General features: G+C 40.1%; 1 protein-coding gene across 3 annotated transcripts in view; it reads left to right on the top strand.

Annotated features, from left to right (window-relative positions):
- Nucleotides 1-5,134, top strand: part of ENTPD4 (ectonucleoside triphosphate diphosphohydrolase 4) — a 136,292-nt gene extending 131,158 nt beyond the window's left edge. For all 3 annotated transcript variants that reach the window (XM_085633251.1, XM_085633252.1, XM_085633249.1), the window contains exon 13: nucleotides 4,004-5,134. In XM_085633251.1, the coding sequence (XP_085489377.1) occupies nucleotides 4,004-4,232 (229 nt within the window). In that variant the 3' untranslated portion in view covers nucleotides 4,233-5,134. The remainder of the gene's footprint in view (nucleotides 1-4,003) is intronic.
- Nucleotides 5,135-13,507: the final 8,373 nt, after the last annotated feature.

Genomic DNA, 13,507 nt, shown 5'->3' with positions numbered 1-13,507 from the left:
CCTTCAATCTTTAGAGGGGTTGGTCTTTAGGGGGAGATTAAAATATCGTTCAGGATACTAAACTTTATTCTTCGTGTAATAATAAGCAGCAAAATAAGCCAAAATCCTTGCATTGGCTGACCAATTGTGCAGTGATTATGCATTGCCGGATCCTTGGTGAGTCTATCATTTGCATGAGAGAACCCACACGTGCTTTTCGAAACATAACAATTCTGCCTCTGTCAGGCATGCTATCAAACCCCTTCTCAGACCATTCAGTCCCATTTATTGAAGTGTCACTCGGTGAACTGAGGACCCAGACTCCAGGCTGGAGTCTAGACAGATTCCTACTGACTAATGAAAGCTGGGTGGTGGTTATGCGTTCAAAATCTTAGATATTTTTCTCTGCCCAGGAAAATTGTCAGTCAACGTACCTGTTTCCAAATTTCTATGAAGAAATGTAACTTGTACATCAGTTTTTGGCGTGGTCGATCAAAAAAAAAAAAAGAAGACGACCAAGGAAATCATTAAGGCAGTTTTTGATGAGGCAGAAGGTGGAGTGGCCGTTCAGTCAGAAAAGATTGGTAAATCTTTTCAGGACCACTACTTGTATGCCTTTTCCGCGAGTCCTTCCTTGGTGCATATTGAGGATTATTTGAGCTACATTTGCTTGCAAGTCTTGTCTAGTGAGGCTCAAATTTCTGCTTCGGTACATATTACCTCGCTGAGGTTGAAGATGTAATAAGGTCCTCCCTGCAGCGCAAAGGTTTGTGTATGTGATGTCCTTTTGGACGACATTTATAAGGTGTTTAATGCCCAAGTGTTTAGTTATTTATTTAAATACTTGAAGGATGTGAGATTCATTTACGGAAGCTGTGATTATCAGCATTCTGAAAAAAGACCAGCCCTATTACAAACCTGTCTCTTGTTGTCCTTTCAGCTTACAGAATAGCGACAATAACATTTTTCTGAGAGTATTTGCGACCAGGTTAGCCCCTCTAGCATCAAGCATGTCCATCTAGACCAAACTTGATTTTTGTTGAGTAGGTTAATGTCTTCTCATACCAATGTTTTACTGCAGTGATTAATTACTATTCCAATAATCGCCTAAAAGCGCCAATTATCATACTCAATGCCGAAGAGGCTTTCGATTTAGTGCTATGGAAAGTCTTATTTGCTATTTTATGGTTCCTTGAAAAATTGTTGACTACCAGAAGGCCCAAGCAAAATTTATAATTCCCAAACAGTAGGACATCTCTCCATCCAAAGAGGTATAAGGCAAGGGTACCTTATGTCACCAGTCTTTTTTGCTTTGTTTATTTAACCCTTTTCCATGACCTTGAGGCAAGATCCGCAGATTCAGCCTCCTATACAGGGAGCACCTAAGATTATATTATTCGCAGATGACTATGTATCTCGCAGCCGAAGAGCAAAACATAACCAGCGCACTGGTGAAAATTCAGGCATTCACCGATACAGGGGGCTATAAAATAAGTCCAGTCCAGTCAGAAGCTCTTCTCTTTAATATTTCACCCCTGGTTTTGCCCGCCAGTATGCGTCCGGTGTATTCTAACACCTTCCCGATTAGTTATCAAGGGATCTGAGTTGCACAATATTTTGAAGACTTAAAATTGATTAAACTATTCCGCTACTCTCAGCAAGGTGCAAGGCTTACTCCAGCAGCGGCACTCTCTGCCTCTTGCTGTAATTGGTTATGTTGCCCTGATAAAAATGGCAATTCTTCCATTATTTATTTGTATTTTTTCAAATGTCATCATTAAAGTTCCTCATTCTTATTTTTGTCAAATCGACTCTATGCTTTGCCATTTTTTATGGCAGAGGAAGAAAGCGTGTACCAAGTTGACAGTTTTACAACTGAACTCCAAAGACGGGGGCCTAGCCCTCCCGTGTTTAAAAAAACTATTATCACGCGGTATTCTTAGACTGGTTGATTCTTGTAGCAAATGCGACCAATTTGTCAGATTTCTTCTATTTACCCTAGAGGTTAAGTGAGGCCAATTTCTAGTTCTCTGTCTTCTTAAAAATCTGAAGACTACCCAAACGCACAGGGTGCAATCTGCATTTTATTGTGATGTCTAGATTTGCACAATTTAGAGACTCATTTCAACTTCTCTTAGCTCATCCTCTCATTCCTTTGCTGGACCCTGCCCAGCTGGGGCTGCAACTGGAGACCGTAGTGATAGGAGAATGAGGAAAGTTTTTTTAGGCTTGTTGACTTTATGGTATCGGAGATGTTGATCTCATGGGACTAGCTCATCACTAAAAGTCCACCCAACCCCTGCGCCCCCACCCCCCGATCTCGCTTTTTCCTATTTGCAAATCAGCCATCTTCTAACAGGCTACCAGCAACCCCACAACTCTTTCTCAGAAGATATCAGTCATCTTTATTTCATGACCGGCCTCACTGGGATAGGGAATTGGCATTGTTGGTAATCCCAGTAGCTATGGGAGACCATGCTCTCCGTATACTGGGGCAATGTTCGGACCCTCATGGATTGTAAATTTGATAAGTGGACATGGCTTCGGTATCATCAAACAACCTGTAAAGCCATCCCGGGTGCAAGCTTCAAAAGGATGGCCTTGTACTCTGAATGGATGCTTTATCTCACCCCTTCTAGGCTACATAAAATGTTTCCTTGTATCTCGGCAGCATGCTTTAGATGAGGCCACAAGAGGGGTGATTGGCTGCACATCTGTTTAACATGTTCTGCTCAACTGTTCTGTGAAGATATATATGGCTCCATTAGTGATAAACGTCAAATCAAGATTGACTGACTCGTGGAGGGTGCTATTTGGTACAACTTCGCCATCAATCCAATTGACATTGCCACAGCAACCATTTGTTTTTCATTGCTACACTGATAGCAGAAGCGGAGTTCTTCTGAAGCAAGTACCCTGAATCAACTGCAGCTGAAGATGAAGCAGGTTAGGTGCTACGAAGAGCTTTACGCCCAAAGGGTTGGTGCCCTAAAAAAAGTAGGGAAGTTTGGTATGACTGGTTTGATTGATTTCACTACATTCTAGTCTGCACCACACACAATGTTAACGCATAAGGGATGTCTTTCGCTATTGCACTCTTGCACTTTATGATGTATTGCAACTATATGTACTAGAAATATTCAGTATGATAAAGATAAGTGAATTGTAGAATTATGATTAAGATGTGTACTATACTAAGACCTTTTTCTATCTGTGGATAAAGTAAAACATTTTTTTAAATCGCTAAAGGGGCAGGGAGGATATGGTTAGAGATTTAACAGACCTTAAATTGAATGTCCAATTGTTTTACATTCTATGACCACAAGAATATTGACACCAAAGTATAAGTACTTTAACTTGACGTAGAACGTCACGGAAATTACACATTTACATGTACCATTGCCCTGCCTCCTCCCATTCCTCTGGGTTGTGACCTGTCCCATTATCTATAGCTAGCTCAAGTTGTTTAGAGTCAAGAAAATCAAACAAGCATTATTATGTATATATGAATCTGTGTTAAAATTCTGGTAAAGTAGTTGAAGCTCTATAAATCTGTTTTGTGACAGTTTTGTAATGTACAAGATTAGTCAACTAGTTGGTGATATTGAGGAGGCTAGGCGTGTCTTCTGTGGGTAACTTCCATATTCTGTCCAGAGAGGACATAAAGTTCAGCTGCTGACCTTGTCCTCATTCTACCTTGTTTTGCTCTTGCTAATTCTTGATGCATGCTTTGTGATAATTTGCTTCGAAATAGTATGTCACATCTCCACATTAATGACTGGATGTTTTTGTCGTAAAAGTTTAACTAAAACCTCTTGTTTTCTATGCTTTCTATTTTATGCAGTGTATAGTCTTCAAGTAGCAGCTATATAGAGGGCAGTTCAGGGGCCTATATCTTGAAGGGAGCATGTGCAAAGTTTATTAAAGGAGAGAAAAATCCATGTATTGCAAATCATTTATTTTGTATAGAAATATAGGCGTTAATTTGTTTTCTGTGTTCTGAAATGTGTTTGCTCTTCTGCAGAGACATCCAGCAAGACAACTTCAAAGGTACTCACTCTCACTGGAGAAGCTTTTCTTTCGTTTACAATCACTACCTGTTCTCGGTATGCTTTTTAGTTGTGCTACTCTCAATTCTCCTCTACTTGTTGAGGCTGCGGAGAATTCATCGCCGAATGCAACGCAACACCTCCTCGTCTGCTCTGTGGCTGGAGGAAGGCAGTCCAATCCAAAAGGTGCCAAGTGCTATATGAGTACAGTGAGACTTCTCCACAGGGACTCTTAAAAAGAAAAAAAGCCATTTTTTTCCTCAGGTGATGTTTCTCATTCCAGCTCTAAAATACATCAGAGAAATATTCCAGCCACTGTTTACTCGAGCACTGGAAGGATTTATGACACCTTTATCAAAGGCCATCTGTGCGCTTTGGATAATATTACCAAGTGTCCTCAAAAACGTTTGTTACAAGCATATGCACTTTCCATGTAGAAGGCAATGGATGTATCTGAAGAAATATACACTAACTTAGAAAGTGGCGCAGCGCTGAAGGGAATGATCTTTCTTTTTATTAGTCCACTTCTTTCCTTCTTTCTTTTGTTGTTATAAAGAAGCCCTCTCATAGTAGTGGATCAGAATCTTTCCCAGAGGACTTGTAAATTTGGGTTGAGCCCAAATGACTGGGAAAGCTAAAACTAAGATTGGAAGCAAAGGTGGACATGCCAAATGTATAAATTTAAATATGTAGTGTCTTAAATTATTATTAAATTTGGTGTCAGCAGTTAGAAAGACATAACGTCAGTGTTTTATTCTGTCCTTAAAAAAAAACTACTGATATTTGTGCTACTTTTTCATGCTGATTACATGTCTCAGATGTTACAATTGGATAAGACCGTACAATTTCAGGTTGGCCAAAGAACTCTGTTGGCATTGATGGTTTTACAGAACACTGGAAAAATAGCTACATACTGGTATATTCGTTAGCATTTGGATCTTCATATTGCAGAAGGATATGCTTCTTTTTAGTTTTTATTTCCTCGATTCAACAAATTATCTTTTGTCTGTTAATTTATATGTTTATTTAAAAAATATTTTCTAAAAAGCAAAGTGGCATTTCTCTGAAATATTTTTTTCCATTAAAATAAATTTACTAAAATCAAACCTTCCTCAATACAGTTACACTTGTGTGTGTTTGATCGTTGTATATACAGTTGGTGTTAGAAATTGGCTCTCTAGATGGCAGAGGTATACAGACCATAGATTAACCAGTGCTCACCCTCGCGTATCCTGGCACAGAGCAGGCAGGCTAAATTTAGGAGGTAATGTCTAAAGTATATGTGCAACACTTAACAGTAAAAACAACACATGAAAATATACCACACATGGTTAGAACAATAGAGCTTAATTTATTGAATAAACCTAGACCAAAACAACAAAAATCCAATACGTTGCACCGGAGTTATGAGTTTTTAAAGGTTACCTTGGAAATATAGTGCTTAGAAACATAAAGCGCCAGCCGGGGCTATCTGGTCACGCTTGACCGGATCAAATCTGAAACTTCAGGCCAACTGCAGTGGAGCGAGAGTCCGACACAAGGACCAACCTTGTCCCTCTGAAAAAGTACCGTGGGTGTATTGACGTCAAAGATCATGTGCAGGGAGCAGAGGAGGTGATGCGTCTGAGTCGATCCCTTCGGATGTAGGTGATGCGTCAGTTCAGATCCTTGCAGTCGAACATACGTCGTCATCGAGCCCTTTTCGAGCCATGAGGAAAGTGATATGATGTCCTTGAGCAGAGATGTGTCAGTTCTGACCAGCACAACAGCAGCAAAATGTGGATTTTGCTAGTTCAGCACAGAAAAACCCACTTCCCAGGGCGCAGGACTGGATTAGCATCACTTGGCAGGGTACAACTCACAGATGGCAGAGTCCAGATGCTGTTGCAGGGTTGCTCGAAGTCGGATGTCCCTGAGACTTCAGAATAGGAGGAAAGCAGACAAGCCCTTGTAGTCACTCTGGTTTCAAGTGGTGTAGTTCCTGTCATTCTCACCCAAGCAGAGAGGGCAGCCTGCAGGTCACCACAGAAGAAAAGCAGTTCTGCCAGAGCAGCAGTCCAGCGGAGTAGCAGTCCTTCAGAAGCGCAGGAGTTATTCTTCCTGGCAAGGTATCCACAGGTCAAGTGTACTCCGGGGCTTTGAAGTGCACGGATGTCCTCCCTTTTTACCCTGACTCCAGACACCCTCCAGGGGTTTAAGCAGTCCTTTGTGTGTGAGCAGGACACAGCCCAGTCAGGTGTAATTGTCAGCTCCTCCATCCCGCCAAGGATGACCCATCAGAATGTCAATGGCCAGTCAGGCACACCTAAGGTTTATTTGTGTGTGATTGCCTAGAGGAAATGCAAAAGGCCCAGCTGTCACCCACCGCAGATGTGTATTGGCGACAGGCAGCAGCCACACAGGACTTAAAAGCAGAAAAATGCCTACTTTCTAAAAGTGGCATTTTTAAAGTTGTAATAATAAATCCAATGTTACCAATAATAAGGGTTTAAATACCCAAGTCCAAAGGTACCAACTATGACAGTTCTACTACATCTCATTCAGAAATTACACTTATTAAATAATAAGTCATTCCCAATGATAACCTATGAGAGTAGGCCTCACAGTAGTGAAAAACGAATTTTCACAACCAGGACATGTAAAACTAAAAGATATATGTCCTGCCTCTTACTTAGACAGCACCCTGCACTATGTGCTACCTTAGGGGTTTCTTATGCTTAATAAAGGGGGAATTTAAGTTGTAGCAAGGGGTTGTAAATGCCAAGTGGACATGGCAGTCAAACTGCACATACAGGCTCTGCAGTTGCAGGCCTAAAACACGTTTAGATGGCTACTTAAGTGAGTGACACAATCAGTGCTGCAGGCCCAGTAATAGCATTTAATTTACAGGCCCTGGGCACATAAAGTGCACTTTACTAGAGACTTGTAAGTAGAGTAAATATGCCAATTGTGGATACACCAATGTTGTCATGTGTTAGGGGAGTGAGCACATGCACATTAGCAATGGTTACCAGTGGTAAAGTTCCCAGAGTCCTACGGCTGACAAAAACATATCGGGGGGAAAAAAAGTGAGGCAAAATGGGGAAAATGTTTGGAGGAAGACCACCCTAAGTCTGGCAGGTCCAACAGCCGGACAGAACGATGCTGAGAAGAAAAGGCATGTTATTTATGATAACTGGTAAAATGAAGGTCAGAGCATGTACAAGTTAACATACTATTTCAACTGTGAAACAGTCAACTTGAACAATGAATGCCTTCCTCAATGTAACCCTCGAGTTTCATTGGCAGTACCCCTCAAAGGAGGTACTAGTAAATTAGTGTTGAGAGGTAAAAGGCAACCAATTAGAAAATAAACAAAGATATAGGATTTCTGTAAATAAACTACTTTCAAGCAGCCATAGATATATAAAGTATATGTTGCTATATCAAGTGACAACCATCATAAAACTGAAAATGATCCTTTTTGGATCTCAAGCAGATGAGAGCCTTCTAAATGTTTTTCCTGGATGGCATTGCTGGGAACACAGATACTCTTTTAGTTTCCTTCCTGCTATATAGAACATTTGGTTGTACATCAGAAAATGGTGCTTAAAAAATATTGTTCTGCAAAAAAGAATATCATACTGAAGTATACAAAAGAAATAATGAATGGAATGCTTGAATTACTCTCAGTCCCTGGCAATTACTTGGGTTGCTTATGTTCCGGTTCAGGGAGACCTCTCCTGACAGTTCGAGCTGGACTGATCCTATTGGAGCAGGATCAAGACTGATCTGCATATGGTTGGGTCCAAATTGAATCGGCATGGAGGGTGAAAAACAATGGACTGGGATGTGGCCTGAGTGATTGCCAGTGGCTGAGATTTATTCAAGCATTCCATCGATCACCGTGTTGTTGCTGCAGAAAATGTAGCCAAAATATCTTATCTTCAAGGTAGGGATATACAGGAAAGTATAGGTTCACAGTCCTTAGCACCACATCAACATGCCGTGAGGATATATATTATATTTAAGGTTCCCAGGTTTTCAATTTTTCTGATTTGTACAGATAAATACAGATGGAAAGTAGTGTTTCCTGTATGTATTTATTCTAAAATGTATTCTAAAAATTAAGCTTCTTTTGAGCAACTCTCTAAGCTATCATTTATTAATTACAGGCAAATAGATGTGCAGATTGACAGCATAGGGACTCCAGTAACAGTATGAGATTTTCTTAAATAGGATGAGATTTCCTTAAATAATGCCATATCTTAACATTTGTTTGTGATATAATTCTAATATTTTAATTGGGGTGTAATGTTATATGATATTTAGCTTTGGGACCAATAATCCCTCATTTTACCTCTATTAAGTAGCATACGGTGGGATTCCTTTGAGTTCGTTGGAGGCCCTGTCCCCTTCCACCACCACTTTGCAAAAGAGCCTCCTGGTGTGCTACTTGTTGGTGTATGAAGTCCTTTTGGATGCTGAGGGTCCTTGGGGTCAGGAAATAGAATTAAAAAAAACGTAGAAATGTACTGTAAAAAAACCAAAGGTTACAGGGATGTTATATTTAGGAATTAACATTAAGAAAAACCTTAGAAATTCACTGAAAAAACAAAGGTTACGTGGACATTATAGTAAGAAAATAGAATAAAAAAACAGTGCATCATGGGGGCGTGAGTTATAGTTAGCTCAGGTAACTATAACTGCTGAATATAACGTCCCTGTAACCTTTGTTTTTTTTCAGTAAATATATATTTATATATATATATCCAATGATACAGATTCCTTTTGATTAAAGAACCCCAAGGCACTCCGGTGCAGGTCAGAGTTGCAAATATTTATTACTCACACAGAAGAAATGGCATCAAAGCATTTCGGTGCTCACGGCACCTTGGTCACGATGCTGATGGTATCCATTCACCACCATTTTAACCCATACGTGAAACAAGACATCGGCAGTACAAAAGGACAAGCTCATAACAGGTATCAGCAGCACCATCTTTTAACAGCTTAATACACTATTTAAACCATATTAAATCGCAAACCTCTGCGTCATAGAATCACTGGTGCCTTCAATATGTCATTCTATGTCACACCCTTATTCTTTGAACACGGATTCAATTAATTTTCTTATTTCATTATGCATTGCATATCCTATGTGTGTTTTAAACCACTCGTGCTCATTGTGGCAAATGTTCAGTTCTATTGTGATGCCCCAATGGGCAATTCACCCATTATTCCAGTCTTTTCCAATGATGTTTGCGTGTACCGCCCATGTGGGCGCTTTATACCATACTTAAGTAAAACACACATTGAGTCCTCAGAGCTGATAAAGGTAATTTTTACTTAAATTAAACTAACAAACCAGATTAGTTGCTGTCTACTCGCACGGCTGAATCAGACGATGCTGAGTTGACTATATTTCTGCCATTACACAGTCCTCTATGCTGTGATGCATCCAAGTTTGTTTTCCTATAAAAGTACACACATATATATATATATATACCATTAAAAAAAGATTACTAGATGTACATATAATCTCAGGAGCTGGCTGCTTGGAATAAAGTTAAACATAGTTTGAACATAAAAACTTGGTTTACAGGTGTACATAATGCTCTTTGTCACTGTTCAACCGTAGTGATTCTTTATAATCCATTTCTAAAATGTATCTTTATTCAAGCCTTTTGAGGTCTAATTGAAAGAAACCTGTATCATTGTACTGTTATACAATGGCCGACGTAGCGCAGTCTACGTTCACCGCATGCGGTCAGGACTCCAAGGGCAACATGCCAAAAACAAGGCTTTTTTGACTTGCCTGTATCTTTGGTGCTGTTTGACGAATCTTCACAAACTTTTCCAAACAAATTCGACCTGCATTTCAGATTCTGTTTTGGGGTGATCCATGAAGCGGGGGCCGAGAAAAGGGGGGAGTCCCAAAACGCATTTTCCTTGTTATTTCCTTGTTAATTCCTATAGAGATTTTGAACACGTCTACAGCCCAAACCACTGGACAGAATTACACCAAATTTCTCAGGAAGCTATCTTTTGGTCCAGAAAGAGGACTTTTTGTGATTTGGTGTAAATCTTCAGTAATTTGAGAGAGATTAACCAAAATCCAGATTTGTATATCTAGAGCCATGGATCCACCCGCAGTGGATCCACAAGTCCACTCTCCAAAAGCAGGGTTCTGATTGGCTGGCTGCACCTTCATAGAAACGTTGCGACCTCCATTTTGTACCTAGAGAAAGAGTCATCGGGCTGAAAAGTAATTTGCATACTAAACCCCAAAACCTTTCTTACCCCACTTAGAAGATCCATGCCCTGTGTAACTCCACAATGGATTCACCGAGCTAGCGCTACCCAAAAAACAAAAATACGTACTTTTGCACCCCCTCTTACACTCACACCCTCTGACATATCTATACAGACACTCATGCCCCCACTTGCACTCATACACTCTCACCCACTCACATACCCATGCAACACTCGTACACCCATACATAGTCACACACCCACAGCAATACCCATACTGACACTCACACCCATACTTAGATCCTGTACAGTCTCATATCCATTCATACACCCATAGAGTCTGTCATACTCACTCATATACCAATATAGATACTCTCACACACAGTCACACACTCATATAGACCTTCTGACACCGATTCACCTAGATGCATTCAGAAAGCTTTAGAAGTGAATTCAAAAAGGGTTGTTTTCTGTTGAAATTGTGCTTTTGGTTTGCGGATCTATGACGGATCTGCAGAGTGGAGATAGTGCAGTTTAAAAAGGATTTACAAAAAAGTATTTGGCCAATAGTATGGCTGTGATAAGAGCCTTTGTGTCTATTTTGTGTATGTAATCGCTCCACATAAAACAGGATGCAGTCTTTCAAGTTGTTCAGGAACACCCTGTTGCCTTTCTCTGTGAAATGAACTCCATCAGGTCTGTAAATCCCGTCCATGTTAAAGCTTAAAGCGTAGGTTGTTATTGTAGATAGAGCCCATGTTATTGTCTCTGAGGAATGCAGAAACGGTTTTATTCACATGTTTCTTGGTTTTGTCCAACTGTGGACATAATTCAGATGACCACTTCCATTTCTTCCTCTAGCATGTTTGAAATCAGCAAGGCAGTGTGAGGCAAAAGTGCCATTAGTTATCTAAAGGTATCCTTCATTAAGATTTCCAATCCTACCCCAGTAAAATTGCCCCGGTCGTTGCCACCACAGTGCATAATCATGAAGTCCGTATGTTGGCAATCCATAATGCTTTTAAGCAATGGAAGCAACAGATGCCACTTTAAGCCAGTCTGGCCAACCCAAGTAATATCCACATTAGACAAACCCAGGTCCCTGTCAATATTACTCTTACTAGCAGGCTCACTGTCCCAAAACACATAGCTATGGCCCACAATCCACACACTAACCATTTTCAATGAAGGAGCTGTAGCACACAGGAGAGGGCTGCTGATAAATGACAGATTTTGAAAAAGAAATCAGTTAAAAAGATGCATAGCCACTAAAATTTAAAGAAGACATTTGATTGGCTGGTATAAATATGGTAGTGGTTAAAACTAGGTTGTATTTTGATAAACTTAAGCAGATATGTGATTGGCTTTTCTGATATTCACAAAAAGTACTGGCGTATGAGCTATGTCTCTAACTGCAAACTCTTAATCACACCTGCTACAGTTGGCTTAGGAGTTAGCATGCTGGTCTGGAAAATGTTGTGAACTTGTGACCTACTGCTAGCAGAGAATGTTACAATATTGGTCACCATAGCAACAGAGCTACAGGAGCATGGGGGAAGGGTCGGTAAATGCCTACAATGTAAAAGTGATGGGAGAGTGCTAGGAGAAGAAATAGTGAATGAAGTGTGTATGGGTCCACGTTTAGGCATTAATACCAATTGTTTTGTAAGTGATAGTCATTAGGAGTAGGTCAATAAAGAGATTGGTTTCCCACGTGGATCCGCAGATGCACTGCAAGGTTACTTGGGGTGACCGCACTGAGCACTGCGGTGCCGCCCAAACCAACTGGTCTTTCTTTAAAGGAGAGTAAGACAGGGTTAACAATTCTGACCATTCAGAAGAGTTGTATTAGAAAAATATAAAAGCCTTTTTGTGATTTGTTCATAGCGGGTGTAAACTTGAAAGCAAAGTTGAAAAGGTTGCCATTAATGGTTCCCTTGTAGGAGATCATCAAAGTCATTCTGAGAAAGAAAAATAGAGACCAACAATCACACTGAACAGGTATGTGAATCAAGCAGTAGCATAACAAAATATTTAATAGAGAACAAATGAGTGCACATAAGGTGGATGAAACTGAGTAGAATGTTTTCAATCACTAAAAGGATACATAAAAAAAGAGTATATGATGCAAATAAAGAGAAGTCCAGTGATTAGCAAAGTAGAATACAAATATGTTAAGAGTAGCAAAACGCAGATATACACCAATGTAGCCACTGACACAAGCATTGAAACACTAAAGATAGGAGTGAGATACTCTGCCATTTTACAGAAAAGTAAAAGGGAATATAAGTGGAGGGCATGTGGTGAAACAAAGGCAACGTAGAGTGGTCAGCAAAGGAGGATTACACATTTCTAAGAAGTGACAACACCCAGGCATACACCAGTGCAGGCACTGCCACATCTACTGAAACACTAGTGCATCCAATATTACACTCAGGAACTCTGTCATGTATACACTGACACACTTATGTATACACTGATGCATACACTGAGACACCCAGGTACCCAAATGATACTTGCACACCCCGGCACACACTGATGCACATGGTAACGTGTATGTGCTTAAAAGAGAAGACCTGCATTTTAAAGTTCCATTGAGTTAGACACACACACAGCTATGTGTTCAGTTATACATCGTCTACCACCCATAATGCAAGTTACATACATATTTACAAAAGCATAGATCTACTCCTAGACCTTCTCACATAGAGACAGAGGCACTTACACACCCACTCACTCACCCATACAGCAGTCATATATCCAGCGCTAAGAGTGACTTCCACACAAAGTTACACACCCCAAGAGTCACTAATGCAACCAGTAAGCAATCCATTTAGGTACTTACATGTACATTCAGAGACCCATACAGTTTGTAAGATAGCCAGTCATATAGTGGTATAGTAGCAGGAGGTGGATAAAACCAATCTTTCTTAATCTAGGAGCTAGGCAGTATCAGATTGTGTACAGAATTTTAAAATCGGATGTATCTGAACTGATAGTTTTTATTGTCAGTCGCTTTTTATTTGCCTTCTGGATAATCCGCCAGAAATTTTAATTATAGATTGCATAGTATTATTAATTGTTCTGCAAAACATGTACCTATACATTTATGCACTTTAGGAACGTTCCCCTCATTTCTTCAGGAAGCATGCCCCTTAGATGTTTCTTAATGTGTTCTGATGGATGTTCGGCTCGCCATCTTTTTAGTGTTCTTTTTAATAAGCTACCTTGGAATGTACCTGTTT

The sequence above is a fragment of the Triturus cristatus genome, chromosome 11 (genome assembly GCF_964204655.1).
Source record: "Triturus cristatus chromosome 11, aTriCri1.1, whole genome shotgun sequence".
Lineage (NCBI taxonomy): Eukaryota > Metazoa > Chordata > Amphibia > Caudata > Salamandridae > Triturus > Triturus cristatus.
This window is presented reverse-complemented; position numbering and strand designations above follow the sequence as displayed.